General features: G+C 43.3%; 1 protein-coding gene across 11 annotated transcripts in view; it reads left to right on the top strand.

The window, feature by feature from the left end:
• Window positions 1–4,162: 4,162 nt before the first annotated feature.
• Window positions 4,163–18,141, top strand: part of carmil3 (capping protein regulator and myosin 1 linker 3) — a 90,783-nt gene continuing 76,804 nt past the window's right edge. For 10 of the 11 annotated variants that reach the window (XR_009791813.1, XR_009791812.1, XM_061797788.1 and 7 more), the window contains exons 1-2: window positions 4,163–4,386; window positions 10,259–10,353. Coding sequence is in view for 8 of the 11 variants with exons in the window: in XM_061797788.1 (XP_061653772.1) it covers window positions 4,329–4,386; window positions 10,259–10,353 (153 nt within the window). In the remaining 3 variants the exon portion in view is untranslated. The remainder of the gene's footprint in view (window positions 4,387–10,258; window positions 10,354–18,141) is intronic. The other variant, XM_061797792.1, reaches the window with a different exon arrangement.

Genomic DNA, 18,141 nt, shown 5'->3' with positions numbered 1-18,141 from the left:
CACAGGCAGAGGTAGGATTTGAACCCTGGTCCTCCGAACTGTGAGAAACCAAGTCGTCCACCGTGCCGCTTGGTATGTTGTGTTTTGAGAAAATCCCTCTGAGCTTCTCTGAAAAACCAGCCATGTCAGGGACCACCACATACCGCCGCCTGTTTGTATCCTCAGGCTTAGTCATGGCCTTTCTTCTCCTAGTGGATTTGACAAAGGCCTAGTTAGGATATCATGTACAACCATAGGGATGTACAATAATTGTGTCTACATTTATGCCAGTATTCCAAAATGTAAAAGTTTTACAAAAGCTTATTTTAATGTTACTAATCGGAATTGGGGTGTGTGTTACCCTTTTTCTTGTGTTATTGCAGATATCATGTTGCCGTGCATGGTTGTTTTCCACCAAACAACTGTGGTTAGCAGAGGAAAAATGAACACTTATGTTTTTAAGACACTGTTCTGCTTTTAACAAATTGCTTACAGAGAGAGAGAGAGCACTTCAGTAAAAACATTCATCTCTGGTTTTAATGTACATAAACATATTCATTCACAGATAGCATGCAGACAGACATGTAATCGAGGGCCTATTGAGTATCGCAGTTCCCATCTGTGAAATGCTGCACTTATGAATAAGTAATGTTTCATCCTTTCAAGTGCATATTTGAACATTGCTGAAGTTTTTAACCCCCTGGAACCCGGAGGTGGCTCCAGTTCCCCAGACGACATACCTCTTATTCTTGCCTTCTCGGCCCTTTTCTCCATTAATACCCCAAAGCATTGTTCTTGCATGCTTGCATAATGCCCCCATTGCATGCTTGCATGCTTGCATAATGCCCCCACCCCCATTGCTTTTGTTCATCCCTGTCAAGTGTCAGTGAGACACAGACACAAAGGTGTCTAACACATATCGAATCATGTATGCAAGCTTATAGCACACATTGCACTGCTCTTTTGCTCTGGGAACCCTCAAAGGACAAACTTGGAAAAAATACCATGACACAGCTGGGCCTCCACATGGAGGGCACACAAGCCGCCCAGTCATCTTTGTCTGCAAGTGCATAGAATGAAGCGATTGCGCGACACTGTCAGGTTGAAAATGTGGCGTCATTGAAACTGCACGACATTGACAAGTGGCAGTCAGTCAGATGAGTGGCTGAATCATACATCATTGCCATCATCAGCATTAACCTCCATCCATCCAATTTCCGTACCGCTTATCCTCAGTAGGGAGCCTAACCCAGCTGACTTTTGGGCGAGAGGTGGGGTACGCCCTGAACTGGTCGCCAGCCAATCGCAGGGCACATATAGATAAACAATCATTCACATTAGCACCTACGGGCAATTTAGAGTCTTCAAACAACCTACCGTGCCTGACGCCCTCTCTCGCCTTTATTCACCCCCCTCCAGCTCAGTTGAACTGGACCCTATCCTTCCCCCCTCCTGCTTTGTTGGGGCTGCCACCTGGGAGATTGAACAGGTGGTTAAAAAGGCTCAGAGAACCCAAACTTATCCCAAGACCGGACCTCCAGACCGGCTCTTCGTGCCCAATTCTGCTCACTCGGAAGTACTTCAGTGGGCTCATAACTCAAAACTCACCTGTCATCTCAGAGTCCCCCATACCATCCAATTCATCCAACAACATTTCTGGTGGCTCACCCTGGCAAAAGACACCCGAGAGTTCATCCTAGCCTGCTCCATCTGTGCCCGAGGAAAGACTTCGTATCAACCATCAGCTGGTCTGCTGCGCCCCTTACCCATCCTGAGCCGCCCCTGGTCCCACATTGCCTTGGACTTCGTTTCCGGCCTACCCCCTTCTGACGGTACCCCCGTCATTCTTACCTTCGTAGATCGTTTCTCCAAGTGTGTCCACCAAGTACCCCTTCCCAAATTACCCTCTGCTTTCGAGACTGCTAACCTTCTCGTCCTTCACGTGTTCAAACTTCACGGCATCCCCATAGACATTGTCTCGGACCGAGGTCCTCAGTTCTCCTCCAAGACTGGAAGGAGTTCTGTAAGGTGGTGGGCGCAGCAACCAGTCTGTCTTCTGGCTACCATCCACAATCCAACGGCCAGACGGAGCGGGCGAATCAAAATCTGGAGTATGCTCTTTGCTGCGTTGCCGCACGCAATGCTGCCTCCTGGAGCACCTTTCTCCCGTGAGTTGAATATGCCCAAAACTCCCTCATCAGCGCCACTACAGGTATATCTCCATTCATGGCATGCTCTAGTTTCCAAATCCCTCTGTTTAATGAACAGGAGCACCCAGTGGCTTCGGTGAGGGAGCACCTATGACGGGTCGAAACGATTTGGAAGGACGTCAGGGCAGCCCTCACTCGTTCGGCCAAAAGAAACAAGCGGTTGACGGATCTTCCTCGCTCCCCTACGCCTGTATAAAAGGTGGGTCAGATGGTTTGGCTCTCCTCCCGTGAGCTCCCTCTCCAAACTGTGGTCTGTGGTACAAGAAAGGTTGCAAGGCACCACTGATATAGAACAGCAGGCACACCCACTTTTCTATTGATGGACCTCCAAACATGCGTTCAGTCATTAACACAGTATTAAATTACATTGGATTTATTTGAAATTACATTTTATTTATTAAATTTGATTGGATTTATTTCATACAGAATAAAAAAAAAAAACACAAAAAAACAACATCCTCTGCATGTATAGTGTACCATCGAGTGGTGAGCATGTCTCACTGGCGACGACACATCGTCTATGGAAGGTATTTTCATATTTAAAGTGTGCTATATTTTCCAAATGGATTTGTATGACATTCACAAGTCTCAGCAAAACTCCCTGCTTCATGATTTTTCTGAGGCAGTTGCGCACACATTTCCGGGTTAGGCACAGTGAATGTGTGGGGGAAATCTTTTTTTTTTTTTTTTTTTTTTTTTATTCATATAGCAACACTATATGGGCTTTAAATAAAGGCACCCTGGTTGCTGCCAGATGATGAATTTCTTTTGACCTACATTTACTCTGTCATTACATAACCCACTACGCAACATACTCATGTTGACTGTTAGATTAATAAAAACATTTTTAACAATCCACTATCACTTTTGTCGTTCTCCTGCCCATTTAGATGCTATCAAGCATATCTAAGGAAGGTAATATCAGACAAAAACATTCCACAAAAAGTCCATTATTTCCGGCACAAAAAAATAACATTTTTTCCGGTACCCATCATCCAATGTTTTTATTTCTTGGTGCATTGTACTCAGGCTGAAACAGACATTCCAATGAGAATTTGCATTTTGACAGATTGTCATTTTAAAAAATATTGTTTGGAAAAATATTCCGGCGGCACGGTGTATGTCTGTTTAGCACATCCGCCTCACAGTTCTGAGGACCCGGGTTCAAATCGGGCCTCGCCTGTGTGGAGTTTGCATGTTCTCTACGTGCCTTTGTGGGTTTTCTCCGGGTACTCCGGTTTCCTCCCACATCCCAAAAACATGCATGCTAGGTTAATTGAAGACTCTAAATTCCCCATATGTAGGCATGTGAGTGTGAATGGTTGTTTGTTTATAGGTGCCCTGTGATTGGCTGGCAACCAATTAATTAGCGGCCTGTGTGACTTTAACCTTCAGTATAGTTCCGAGACAGGGTTTTGGCACCATCATGTCTGTTAGACATAGCTTTGGTGCCATCTTGTGGCATTTTAGGGCGTTTGAGAGAGCACAAAAAAAAAAAAAAAAAAAAATGCAAATAAGTCGATTCACCGATTAATAACGTTCCAAATCGGCAAATTGGGACACCACACGCAATAAAAGCACTAAAAACATGCTTCAATTTTCGGCTAAGGTGCTAAAAATCTGTGTGCGCCATTAAGCTTAAACTAACCATGATGTAAAAAATAAGCCTCAAACAACCCTGCTTTTTAAAAAAATTATTATTAATTAATTTATTATTATTATTTTTTTTTTTTTGGGGGGGGGGACTAAAATGATCCCTTCATGCTTAAACATGTTGAACAGATACATCCGGAGGTCACACGTCTTTCGAAACAGAGTTACATCCATGCTGATCTATGAATCTGGGAGCATCTGATGAATCATTCTATTCTGATTGCCCCCCACCAACACCACCACCAACCCCACCGCTCTCTCTCTCTCTCTCTCTCTCTCGCTCTCTCTCTCTCTCTCTCTCTCTCTCTCTCTCGCCCCCACATAGAAGCGTCCCAAGCGCTGCCACCAGTGCGCCTGCGAACAGCGCGGCACCGCGTCGTCTTGGCTTCACAGCTCGCGGTGGCGCAAAGTGGACAGCAGGAAGCACGTTTGAGGGCGTTTGGGACGTTTGGCGGAGCAAGCCCACGCAGCCAGGAGCGCGTGGCCATGGCCTCCAAAGACACCACGGCATCGGGCTTCGCCAGTGTCAGCAGGGAAATGACAGGTGAGCTAAAAATGACCCTCTTCCGGGCTTCTGCGTGATGTTTTCACCTCCGAACCAAAACGCCGCACCTGGCGTGGGAAGTGAAGACTGACGAGTGTTTTGGAGTTTTGTGTCTTCTCTTCTTTAGTTCTGAGTTACGGCCGCAGGCAAGCGCAGTCAATGTCCCCGCTGAAGGCAAAAAAGCGGAGTTAATGGCCGCCGAGTCTGTGAAGGTTGTCATCTGTATCGATTTGATCCACTTTTGGATCGATTCCGCAGCGAGTAAGATTTATTGCGCGTGTCTTGTGTGGCAGGCACTCACTCTCTCTCACACACACACACACACACACATTTTGTGAAGACTTCACGTCTTTATTCGCTTTGTGGCGGAAGTTGGTGTGAGCCTCCTGGGCAGTGATTGACAGGGCGCAAAACAACATGCTTGGATGCTGAGGTGTTACGCGAGAAGGACGTCCCTCACTGCTAATGATCCTGACGGCGTCGCCTACTTTAATCTTGCTGTTAACCAGCTCATCCTGGTCAAAGCCCCTTCTGTCTGGCCATGCTGCATAAAGTCATTAACACACCTGCCAGATCCCAGCCAATGCTGGCAAAATAATGATGGCCTCCTCATCACAGTGAGCAGGCCGATGGAAGAGCCAAAAAGGCTGTTTGGATATGAGTGGGAGTGGGGGTGGGGGGGTGGGGAAAGTGGAACAGCCGCTCCATCTTTTCTCCACTGCTGTTCTTTGGGAGTATCTGAGTTCAACAAAGGGGGTGCAAACTATGTTAAAAGGTTTAAGTGTTTGGGTTTACCCAGCTTAGTGTCAGGAACGCTCTGTCTTTGGTTGATCCACACTTTGGCTCCTCGTTCGCTATTTGCATTGACAGTAAAATGGCTTACGGATCAAATCGTTACTCCTTCTAGCCCCTATTCTGAAATAATAGTCCAACAAATGAAATAACCAACAAATGAAAACTCCAAATTGCCACGTCTCCCTCCGGAATTTTTTTTTCATTTTAGTTTAAAAAGGCTAATGCCCAGATCAGACGACAGGATTTTAGCCCCGATTAGCTATTGCAGCCGATTTCCCAGATCGGGGCCGACATATTTTGTCGCGAACGACAAAACGCCTTGTAGCGTGACATAATCCACGACCAACGAGTTGGCCCTACGACACTAAAATGAAAAGTCTAGCATGTTTGATTTACTTGCATATCTTCCGTGTAGTGTGACATATCAGTTCCCCGACAGCGCACCTTAACGTCGACCAATAGGATTGCGTATTGTGACCGGTGCATCACCTCCCGTGCTTTCTGTCGTCAACATACTTTGTCGCCCTTGTCAACATTTATTCACTCGCACGAACCAATGTTTACCGAAGCTTTTGCGCATGATTCGACAGAACGTTGGCATGTTTACCTACAAACGTTAGTGTCGCCACTAGCTTGCCAGGCTACATGACGTTTTGTTGCCTGCTTGCGAGCCATATCATATTAAAAGTACATGAACATACCTCAAGCCCTTCTTGAATGGACGGCCCAAAACATCCTCTCCAGTGCGAGTTTGTTTCTGTGGTGTTGGAATACAATGCCAGACAGTCACTGGCAAGATTTTATGGCAGTAGTCTAACATAGTGCAATCGTCAAAGACTAAATTTGTCTTGCAGTCTGATCCAGGCATTACTTTAACCAGGATCCCTCGCCTTGTTTTTTGCATGTCGGTGCTGTAAATTTTCGCACCCTTGGACCAGGTGATTTCTAGCTAGCTGGCGGTCTACCTAGCCAAGGCTAGCGAAGCAAGGCCTACTGAGCTGGCTGGCTAGCTGCCACGCAGTGCTGCATAAACTTTCTCTCATTCTTTCTGCCGTGGTCGCAGTTCAACCAGGCGATCGCTCCTTTTCGGCTTCGGTTGTGGCAATGCCGTGAATCTGTGCAGCTCCTCAGGCTCGGCTATCGGACGCCTCCTTCCGCGGAGGTTTCCATTGTTTTTTTTTTTTTTAAACTTTATGCAGAGATCTCGTGGGAGCTACCATGTGTACATGTTCAGAATCTATGTGCAGTAAGTTTAAAGGGTGTCGGTCATAAACAAAGGCTCAACATATTTTTTTAAAGTAAATTCATTGCAGCTCTTGTCAGAATAAAGTAAACCGTATGTTATTCTTTTATTTGTTGTGATTGGCATCAGACAATTCTGATTTAGCATTCATTTTCTTCGGCGGACTTGAGTGCCAATTTGAGTCACCACTAATTCGGGCACAGCCCTTATCCACAACCCTGCGCCGTTCCTTGCCCCATTCTTTCTCAAGTATGCGAGCAAACTTCTTGTTTGTTGCAGGAAAATGCAAGTTATGACTCTATTTACAGAGAGGATGCAGAAAAGCATCTTCACACAGCAGGCCTCTCCACATTTCCATTAGCCTGGCCACTTGAGTACACTTACATGTGACCTCTGCCGGATGTGCAGACTTGCATTGCATTGCATCTTTGAAATATATATGTGTATTTGCTGTTGGTATAGCTAAGCTATAGGGTGGAGGACAGAGAAATAGATGTGTCCATTCCAGTTCTTCAGGCTCAGAGCCCCAGATCTTTCCAGGTTTCATTGGAGTGAGCCAGTTTGTTTCTATTAGGCTCTGAGACTAAAAATAGCCCTTATACTGCATGAGTCCTTGTTTAGAGGTTCTCCGTGTGTTAACAGTGTGTGTTGGCTCATCCTTCCAGTTCTGTCTTTGGAGCTCCACTAATTTCTGTGACTTAATCAACTTCGCATCGCAGCAGTCATCCAACACTATGCGCCTCTAAACTTAGAGCGATGTCATGACCATTAAAATTGTCATTTTCATGGAACTTTCATAATGCCAATTTCTAAAATATAAAATCCTAAATACAATAATAATAAGTGCGCTCTTCTTAAGCAACACTGTAAAGTGGCGTAATTTTGATGACACATTTACGGAAACCCGTAAATTGAAACCTTGATGGAGTTCCATAAAAGCCATCAGTGTTCCATGTCATCAATTTTCTGCTGAAGACATTCCTGATGGTTGACAAACAACAAATGTTCCCAAAAAAATACTCACTTCCTGCGACTAGAGGCACATGCCAGCTGACATAGTCTTTTGATTTCTTGCAAAGGTATATAATTTTAGTTACCATGATCAGGAGTGGTGGCATGGTGGACGAGTGGTTAAGCACATCCACCTAACACTTCAGAGGTTGTGGGTTCAAATCTGGTCTTGCAATTTCTCTCCGTGCCTGTGTGGGTTTTCTCCAGGTAGTCTGGTTTCCTCACACATTCCAAAACCATGCATAGTGGATGTAGGTTAATTGAAGACTATGAATGTTTGTTAGTCTGGCTGGTGAACAGTTCGAGGTGTACCCCCCCCTCTTACCAAAAAGTCAGCTGGGATAGGCTATAGCACACCCATGACCCAAGTGAGGATAAGCAGCACAGAGATTGGATGGATGGATAATAAGGGCCTGGCCTTGACTTGAGTAAACATGAATTACTGCTGTCAAAATGTTGATGGACATTCTCTTGATCGACGACATGGAAACTCAGGTTTAATTTTGAAATGTTTTTAAATGGAATGGGAGAGTCTCTCTCTAAATATTTTGAACTCGTGTGTCTACGAGACGAGAGTGTATTGAGCAGAATAATGCCAGCCATTAAACCATAACAGGTGTATGTATAAATGTGCCCTCTGCTAACAGTTGAAACTAAATCAGCCATGCTTCTGGTGGTTGCAACCAAGCAGACTAGTCAATTATGCCTCAATTTCTTCAATACACAATTAATTCCACTATATATCAAATTCTAAATGCTCAGTTTTCAGATTTACACTGTAGCAGGAGTCTTTTAAATTGATTTATGATAATCAGTCTCTTGCGTGGCAACTCCATTCTCATCATCCTTCTACCAATATACTCGCTCTTTCTCGTCTGGATGTGTCCAAACCATTGAAGTCTGCCCTCTCTAACTTTGTCTCCAAAACATCGAACCTTGGCTGTCCTTCTGATGAGCTCATTTCTAATTTTATCCAACCTGGTCACTCCGAGAGTGAACCTCAACATCTTCATTTCCGCCACTTCCAGCTCTGCTTCCTGTTGTCTCTTCAGTGCCGTTGTCTCAAATGAGTACATCATGGGTGGCCTCACCACTGTTTTATAAACTTTGCCCTTCGTCCTAGCAGGGATTCTTCTGTCACATAACACACCTGACACCTTCCTCCACCCGTTCCAACTTGCTTGGACCCGTTTCGTCACTTCCTTACCACACTCACCATTGCTCTGGACTGTTGACCCCAAGTATTTAAGTCCTCCACCTTTGCTATCTCTTCTCCCTGTAGCCTCACTCTTCCCCCTCCACCCCTCTCATTCATGCACATATATTCTGTCTTACTTCGGGTAATCTTCATTCCTCTGCTTTCCAGTGCATGCCTCCATTTTCTCACTGTTCCTCCACCTGCTCCCTGCTTTCACTGCAGATCACAATGTCATCTGCAAACATCATGGTCCGCGGGGTGTCCCGTCTAACCTCATCTGTAAGCCTATCCATCACCACTGCAAACAGGAAGGAGCTCAGGGCTGATCCCTGATGCAGTCGCACCGCCACCTTAAATTTGTCGTCTGTCACACCTACAGCACACCTCACTACTGTTCTGCTGCCCTCATACATGTCCTGTACTATTCTAATATACTTCTCTGCTCCAGACTTCCGCATGCAGTACCACAGTTCCTCTCTGGGTACTCTGTCATAGGCTTTCTCTAGATCTACAAAGACACAATGTAGCTCCTTCTGTACTTTTCCATCAACATCCTCAAGGCAAATAATGCATCTGTGGTACTCTTTCGAGTGAACACATTTTCATCTCTATCCTTAATCACCCTAAACTGCAGCACTTCTTTCCCATCTCTATCCCTCTGTCTGGCCAACATGTATAGATTTTGTTTTCCTTCTTTAGTGTCCAACCTGGCATACATAGCTAACCTCTTTCCTTGTATGATTTCCTGTACTTTGAGGTTTCACCACCAAGTCTTCTCCACTTTCCTACCAAGAAGCTAGACCAAGTACTCTCCTGCCTGTCTCTCAGATCACCTTGGCTGTAGTGGTCCAGTCTTCTGGAAAGTCCTCCTGCTCACCGAGAGCCTGTCTCACCTCGAAAAGCCGAATAATGCTCTTCCTTTCTCAGCTTCTACCACATGGTTCTCTGCTCTGCCTTTGTCTTCTTAATCTTCTTCCCCACCACCAGAGTCATTTTACACACCACCATCCTATGCTGTCTAGCCACACTCTCCCATACCACTACCTTACAGTCAGTAAGCTCCTTCAGATGACATCGTCTGCACAATATGTAATCCACCTGCGTGCTCCTACCTCCGCTCTTGTAGGTCACCCTATGTTCCTGCCTCTTCTGGAAGAAAGTGCTCACTACAGCCATTTCCATCCTTTTTGCAAAGTCCACCACCACCTGTCCCTCCAAGTTCCTTTCATGGATGCCGTACTTGCCCATCACTTCTTCATCACCCCTGTTTCCTTCACCAACATGTCCATTACAATTTGCACCAATCACGACTCTCTCTCTGTCTGGGATGCTCAGAAGTTAATTACTCATACAGAGGTTATCGCTTTATTCAATTTCTGAGATAACTTGGTAAATTTCAGTTTTTTTCACAACATTGTTGCTATTTGATTCAATTACTATGTTGTTTGTGATGCTTCTATTTATTTATGAATTAGTAATAGTCAGGATTTGGATGGATTTAAAAATATAGGTGTTTTTGACCTTCATCACAAGCTATCTTGTCCTTTTGGCTTTAACCCAGTATTATCAATGCACTGGTCAACATCCATTGATACATACCTGTCTGCTTTTTCTCCTTCTCCCAGAGAGCATCAGGAAGGTGCTGGACAAACAGGCCATTAAATTTGTGAGAGCTATCAAACTGGACACCAGGAGCGGTAAATCGGAAGACAGGATTCTGGTAAGAGGCCCCAATAAAGCGTCACATTCAGATCGCTGTTACTCTCTGGTTTCCTACCACATCACCTGAATGAGGTATTGATTGCTGAAGTGAAGGCGTCTTTATGTTATGCGACTTGATGAATATGGCATTGAATGACACCAAGCGGAAATCAATCTAGCTTAATTAAGACAAATTGAAAGAACCGTAAGAAGTAACAGATGAGGCATCGTGACACACTAAACAGACGTGTTGAAAATCAGGGCTTAAGGCAGATGCTGCCTAAGCAGAGCAAAGTGGACACTGTGTCATGGCCTACTGAATCCAACCGCAGAGTTTATTAGATGTGGCAGGTTGGCCTTAATGCCACAGGCAAGAGTTTGGTCTGTGCATGTGTAAGCCTGACATTGCACTGTACACTACGTCACACACTTTTCTTTCTTATAAAGAATCCTGTGTGTTGTTTGAAAGTACATCCCAGAGGGGCTGTGATGCATTCAAGATGCTTTGTTGGCCAAGGCCACATCTGCTTTGACAAATTATGATTTAGTCAGCCACATTAGCAACTGATCACAAAATTGTGGTTCCGTCATGGAGGTAAAACAAGCTGAAATAAATCATATCCATTATTCAGTTTAGGTTTTTGTTTTTTGTGCCCTATCTTTTGTCCTGACACCTCCTTTTGCCTCCATTACCCCCCCTCCCTACTATTTTTGTCATGTCCTCTCTTTGTTTCCTCTCGACCTCCCTTTTTCCCTGTCATTTCAATCACTCTCCTCCTCATCATCGCCCCCCCCGATTGTTCTGCTCCCCCCAGCATGCCAGTTGCCTCTCACTCTCCGCTGCTTCTCCCTTGTGCCCTTCCCTCCATTTACATCCCTCTATCTTTAATCCAGCCTCTAAAAAGTATTGGGTCCCTCCTTCGATTACAGGCAATTCAATTAGTTCCAAGATTTTGTGTTACTGTCCATATGGGCCTTGACTGCTGCTCTAGATTCAGTCAAGGAGGAAAGGGAATGTAGGGATTCATTCTTCTTTTAATCTAAAAAATTGATCCATTTTGGAGGTGTGATGGTGTGCATATGAGGAAGATTTGAATACGCTCTGTTAATTTCTCTGTGGCTTGAGCACTATGCATTTGTAGAAGAAGGATAAGGGGATTAAGAGCTATACAAATACACTTGACTTGATTTTGAATGTCATATTCTGAAAACTTGAAAACTAATTCTTTAAGCATCAAAGCTGAAATATAGGCCTACTTATCTTGTCTATTATGGTTCTTCCCCCTAAATAAGAGGCTCGCTTTTACCTGGGTCTCCACGTTTATTTAATATTTTCGACAAATACATCATTTGTATGTTGTGTTATGGTATAATGTCTGTTGTTCTCTATTTTTATTTTCTGCCCCCGGAGATTGATATCCAGCTTGTCTGTCCGTGTTGACTGTACCAGCCGTCACACTATGACACACATATACAGTATACCGACATGGTGGAGCCACCCCCTTACAATTTCTAGACACAGGCAGAAGGGTGTCGCATCAGAACCAAGAGCCACCCAGGGCAATCCGTTCGGGGAGCGTCAACATGCATGTTTCCATCACTGGATGTACACACACACAGTTCAGTGCCCCCAAAACCTCCCTACATTCTTACTCCCATTTATTAGATCACCCTATTTGAGGATTAAAGACAACTTGGAAAACAAAGCACATCTTCAAAGGCAGAGGGGGAGGTGTTCGAGGGGAGGTTGCAATGCAGCACAAGGGTGGGGGCACTCCAGGAAAAGGAGCTGAAAATGTTCTAAGGGAGAGTCTGGATGAAATCTCTGATACGTTGTGATGCCCCAGTTGTTGATTTGGCTCTTCCACCACTTATTTATCCTGATTAGTCACTCTGTTTTATCCCTAGCAGTCCCATTGTTCTTAACTAATAATTGACCCGTTACTGCGAGAGGCTTTCCCCGTTTGACAGTGCTGAGCACATTCGGGTGCATTAGAGACTTCTTTACGCTCTATGGTTCCATGGAGGTCCCGCTTATAACACTCCTGCAGGGCTGTGGTTTGAGGAAAAGTTGGAGGTGTTGAATGTAATGACGGTTTCTGCCTGCTTTGTGGTCTTGCTAAGTCAAGTCTTACTGTATGTCCCTTTTCACATGGAGTTTCCATATTATAGTTGAAGAAAAAAATAATACACAGCGACACAGAAAGCCATCTGATGCCGGAAATTAATTAATACATCACTGCATATGTCACCTGTAAAAGTATCTTAAAATAATACATATTTTTAATCCATAGTCGCAGATATTTTTGACGATGGCACCTTGAAACCTCATATACTTTGATTCAGGCTGCACCTGCGTCCGCCATTACAAGGTTGATGCAATAAATACAAGACTTTACACCGATTTTATCGGGCTGATCGGTATCAGCCGGTATTTAGCATTTTATGCTGATCGGCTTTAATGTCATAATTTGCTGATCCGATCAATGATGACCTTGATCGGCTCCGCAAAAGACATTTACTCCGCGTCGCCGCGTGCCCAGTATATTTGAATCCAAAAGCTAGTTTATTTTTAGCCTTGTCGCGTGTCTTTTGACTTAGTACTGTAAATATCTGTCGGCCAATGAAGTTATTTAAAAAAAAAAAAAAAAAAAAAAAAAAAACGTTGGCGGTGTGGGACAGAGAACACGTCTGAGACAGGCAACACGTAATGCCTGGTTCAAACTACAAGACAAATTTGCACTGTCAGACTACTGCAATAAAATCTTGTATTCCGATACCACCGCCTCCCGTTTTTTACGATCATTGGGCTTTATCTTGTCAACTCAACCTCGTTACCGTGGCAACGACAACAAGAGTGGAGCGCGCCGACGGTATTAAAAGGACAAAATGGGGAAAAACATAAATAGAGGAACAAAGATACATTATTTATTGTAAATATAATTTTTTGAACAATTAAGTACACAAGTATATACAGTAAATGAACAGGTCATTTAAATAGACACATTCCTCCATCTTGTGATCGGATCGGTTATCGTTTTTTTAAACTCGCTGATCGGTGATCGGCCCCAAAAATCCTGATCGTGTAAAGCCTAATAAATAGATTAAAATAACAAATACTGAAGCTAGTATTTTGTAACGATAATGATTATAGAATAATGACTGTTTTACAAATGCAGAATTCTTTTTATCCTATTAAATAATACACGGTAATGTTCTTGACAAAAATGTAAATATTTTGGTAGCTCTGTAGTTAAGTTCAATTGTAGTATACACTCTCCTCCAAAAGTATGGAAAACATGGGACCAACGCCTCTAATTTTGGCGTAGACTGAAAATATTTGAGTTGAGTTGACATTAAAAGATGAATATGAGGCATGAAATTATTTACATGTGGATATGATACACATTTTAGATTGCACCCTTTTGCTTGAATCCCAAAAAATTTGAGCGTGACAATGTATTGCATACATTGTCATATTTTCACATTAACAGAAGTAAAGAAACAGGTGACTAACAGGTGTTTTTTTTTTGTTGCCCAGGTGTGTCCTTTTATATAAAATATTGTCATTATGATTCAAACAATAAATAGCACTGAATTTATACACTGCGTTTCGGATGGTTTTGCTTGTGAGGGGCACATTCAGCCACAGTAGAGGTGTGAACAACATGAAAACCAGAGTGCGGTATAAGGGTGGGAAAACTATAATTGTAAAGCTGAGGCAAGATGAAAACTCAGGCAGACCCATTGCACAAATATTTGCGACAGTAAATGCAGCCATTCAGAATGTCATTAAGATAGAAAGCACTGATACACTAGTATATACAGGTATACTATATGTATATGTATAAGTAACAGTGAAATGGGTAGATGAAAGAAAGCAGCAGCATCAGCAGATGATGATGAAACCAACATGAGACCTGTAAAGAAGACCCAAAAGTAATTGTTGGTGACATCACAAACCTCCTCCAGAATGCAGAAATCAAGGCATCACAATCTACTGACAGAGGACTTGACACTAACAGTAGTACAGAGGCTACTGCAGAAGATGCAAACCACTCAGCACAAAAAAAATAGAAAAGCCAGACTGGAATTTGCCAAAAAGTACAGAGTCGACCGACGACAATGGGGAAACTTTTAATGCACTGACAACACAAGGATTAACATTTGCCAAAGTGATGGAAAAGCTAAATCTTTGTGGGGGGAAAAAAAAGGCTCAACTCATATTCAACATAAAATAAAACAATTGCTTGGCCTGAATGTTTTTTTTTCTTTTTTTTTTTTTCTTTTTTTCTGAGTTGCGGGTGCAGCAAAACAGGGGGGGACTACTGAACTTCATCAGCAGGTTTGCACATCTATAATGGAAAAACTAGGTCTTTCTTTCTGCTTAAATTGTTGTGCTGTGACAAAAAAAAGACAAATGCAGAGCAATGAAATCAGAGATAAGCTACAGGCGGAATGTTACATTCTCGCATGTTTGCACCATTCTGTCAACACTCTATTTTTCCCTGTAATATGCTTGTGTAATGGTGTGTATTACCACTGCTCTGTTAGTATCCACGCTTCTTCTATCCAAGATGCTCTGCATGGAGTCACTCTGTGACTATCCATATTTACCATCTGACAGTGTGTGATATGAGCCCTCAGTGCTGTAATTAGGATTTAGGCTTTACTTGATTAACATACTACATGTTGGTAGCCCATGGCAGAGAGTATGAAGTGTGACTGCTGACCTTTTCTCCTCCCCCATGAGGAGACAAATAAGTGTTGCCCTGCAGTCCTGCCAGTACACACCAAGTATTCCATTTTCTATCCCTCAATCATTTTAATTTCCTTTCTCGAGTTTGTTTCCTCGCTTTTATAGTGCCCTCCTCTCTTCTTCCCATATCCTTCTGGCCTTTTTTACACTCGCTGTTCATCTTTAGCCCTCATACTCGCGCCATTTCCTCATGCCACGCACCCGATCCCTTATCACTTCTCAGCCCCCTTTCCTCCGCTTGTACACTTTGTCACATCTTAAGCCTATCGACAGTGTTGCTATTGTCCTAGTATTCTATCTTGCTCCCACAGTGCTTTTTTGCCATTTATTTAAAGGGGACATAGTATTATAGAGAAGTGACTTTTTAATTGATCGTGTACAGATTTCTGGGTCTCTGGAGGACCTTCCCACCCATCAAGTGTGAATTTAAACAAGTAAATGTAGTTATCTGCCTGAAAATGTGTTTGTGAGTGAGTGATTCAGAATTTTGCCGAATTGTGACATCATAACTACATAACTACACCCACACATAGTTTGTGAATTAGTGTGCACAGATCTGTACACTAATTGATGAGTGTATAACATGCAGCCTCCACGAGTTAAAATGCTTTCCGCTGGGATCAGGCGGAAACCTCACATCTCCAAAACCATCACTTTTCAGGAAAGCAAAAAAAAAATAAATAAAATAAAAATAAACGGCACGCTTTTTGAACCATTAACATTGTATCATCAAAGAAAGCAAGCCATTTTCAACACTAGATTGTTGAAAAATGTGTAAATATAACAGACCCACATTGGGACTGACCAATTGTATTGATTTGTGAAAAAAAATCTGAAATGAATCAAATTTGGACATAAAAGGATTTGGCCCGACACCAGCGTTTTGTAGGCAAGTAGAAGCTGTTTGTCTCGTTGAAACTTCCTTACTACGTTCCAGACCATACTAGTAATGAAAGCCGTACTCTCCATTGGCCCAGCAGTTTTATAGGCTGGGGTGAGACCTGGCTCAGCTACAAGAGACCACCAGGCCGCCCACTGAAAACGGGCTGATTTGGTCCTTAAAGGTCAGGACAAAGATGTTAAAAAATTTCTTGATGGCTTAAGATCCCCTTTACAAACCACATCTGCCATTTCGAAGTAATTATATAGCAGACATACAGCAGTTAAATTGATCAAAATGATTCAGAATGCGCCTTCTGCTTTTTGCATCCAGCACCTTCCGGTTTTTGGCTCTATCCGGCACTGTGACGTAACGCGAGCCAAACAGCCTGTTCATTCGGTGTTGTGTGCTATTGTTCCATGCTGTTGTTCCCGTCCTTATATATTTGTTGTCGTAGGATTTAGCGATGTCACGATTGTTTATTGTGTGGCATTTGATTGTACAAATGGTTCAGGCAGTGGCAAGAGTTTTTTTGGGGGGCTTTCAAAGTGAAAAAGGAATACGTGACCGGTGAATAGGGAAAGTCAATCGGAAGGGGAAGAAATGTGGTTGGGTATGGGTGCCTAGCAAGCATTCCAAACTGTGCTGATCACTTTGAACTGGCATGCTTTGAGAAAGACTCAGCAGAAAGCATTGGATACAGAGGCAGAGGCTGAAATCTGCTGCGGTGCCAACTATTTTTCCTACGGCTATCGGGACCTCAACCGCCAGCAAGAGAACTAAATCTCGCAGCCGACATTGTGCAGCGGCGAAGAGGTGAGGATTTCCTTGTATATAACGTCTATATTATGGTTACTATGGACTGGGCAGTAGGAAAATGCTTTTGACATACCGTCACATCGAGCCAGTGGTGGCCACTCTCTTTTTCTGTTGCACAGCTGCTACTTGGCTGCTCGTCGTCGTCACTGTCAAATTCCGACCTCCTGATCGGCTCAAACGTGTACGGTTTGACGATGCCGAGTTCAGTTAGGCACTCCTGTACATCGAAATCCTTCTCCTCCTCCTATTCCAACACGTTGTTCGCCATTGCGTATAGAGTGTAGCGCCCTGTGTTTGTCAATTGCATTGTCACTTCCGGTAGCCCCGGTGTCTTGAGCGTCGGGTATGTTCGGGGAATGCTCAATACGCTTAATATAAAGCTAATTTTTAGCTAAACTATATTTGACAACTTGCTGGATGTTACGTGCATGTGTTATATAACATATAAACAATGCAAATATGAATTTTATCTGACCCTATAACAACTTTGTCATCTGACCTTTAAGGTATTTTGACAAAAGCATGTCACAGATGGTAACTGTTATAAATTGTGAAATATGTGCAATATGTCTCTTTTAAGATCTGGACTCTTATTATATGAAATAATAAAAGGCAAATTGTGACCTTTTACATTTGTGTACTCTCATTTGGTTTCATCTCCAACTCTTTCGACCACTTTAAAGTCCACTTTTCACACAGGACCTGGGGCATCGGTGCTTTCAAAGGCCATCATCACTTACGAACATCCCTCATAAGCAGGCAGACTGCCAGATAGCAAGGATGTGCTGTTATGAGGCAGGTTTTTCTTCAGCAATAGACACAAATTGTGTGTTAGTGGGTATGTGTTCATTTTTGAGTGACCACAACAGAGAATAGTCGTCCAAAGACTTATTTTGGATCATTATAGTGTATGTGTACAGGAGCCACGAGTTTATTGCTGATCGAGCACGCTGTACCAAAGCATGTGGCTATGCCGGATTGCTCCCTATTTTCCACAAGGGTTGTGTTTTAAATGCCCTTGTGGTTGAGCTACAAATACTACCAATCTGGCTCCGATCCGCAACTTGTTGCCTCAGAGGCATCGCTGCAACATACACGGCCCACAGACACGCACTGTGATTTGCACCGTGTCGTTTGAAGTGCAAGAACCGGATCCCGACAGTTTATGATTTATATTTCCCTCAACTGGCTGTAACGAACACTAGAGGAAGAATTACTTCTGTTTACAGCTTGCACTTGCACTGTAACACTACCTTGACATATCATTATGAAGCTTACCCATTAAACTAGTTCAATCACAGCAAGGGAACAATTATCGCTTATTCTTTTTAGGCTTAAGTATACACCTA

This window comes from Phyllopteryx taeniolatus, chromosome 14 (assembly GCF_024500385.1).
Source record: "Phyllopteryx taeniolatus isolate TA_2022b chromosome 14, UOR_Ptae_1.2, whole genome shotgun sequence".
Lineage (NCBI taxonomy): Eukaryota > Metazoa > Chordata > Actinopteri > Syngnathiformes > Syngnathidae > Phyllopteryx > Phyllopteryx taeniolatus.
The sequence above is the reverse complement of the archived record's forward strand: the minus strand, read 5'-3'. Positions and strand labels throughout refer to the sequence as shown.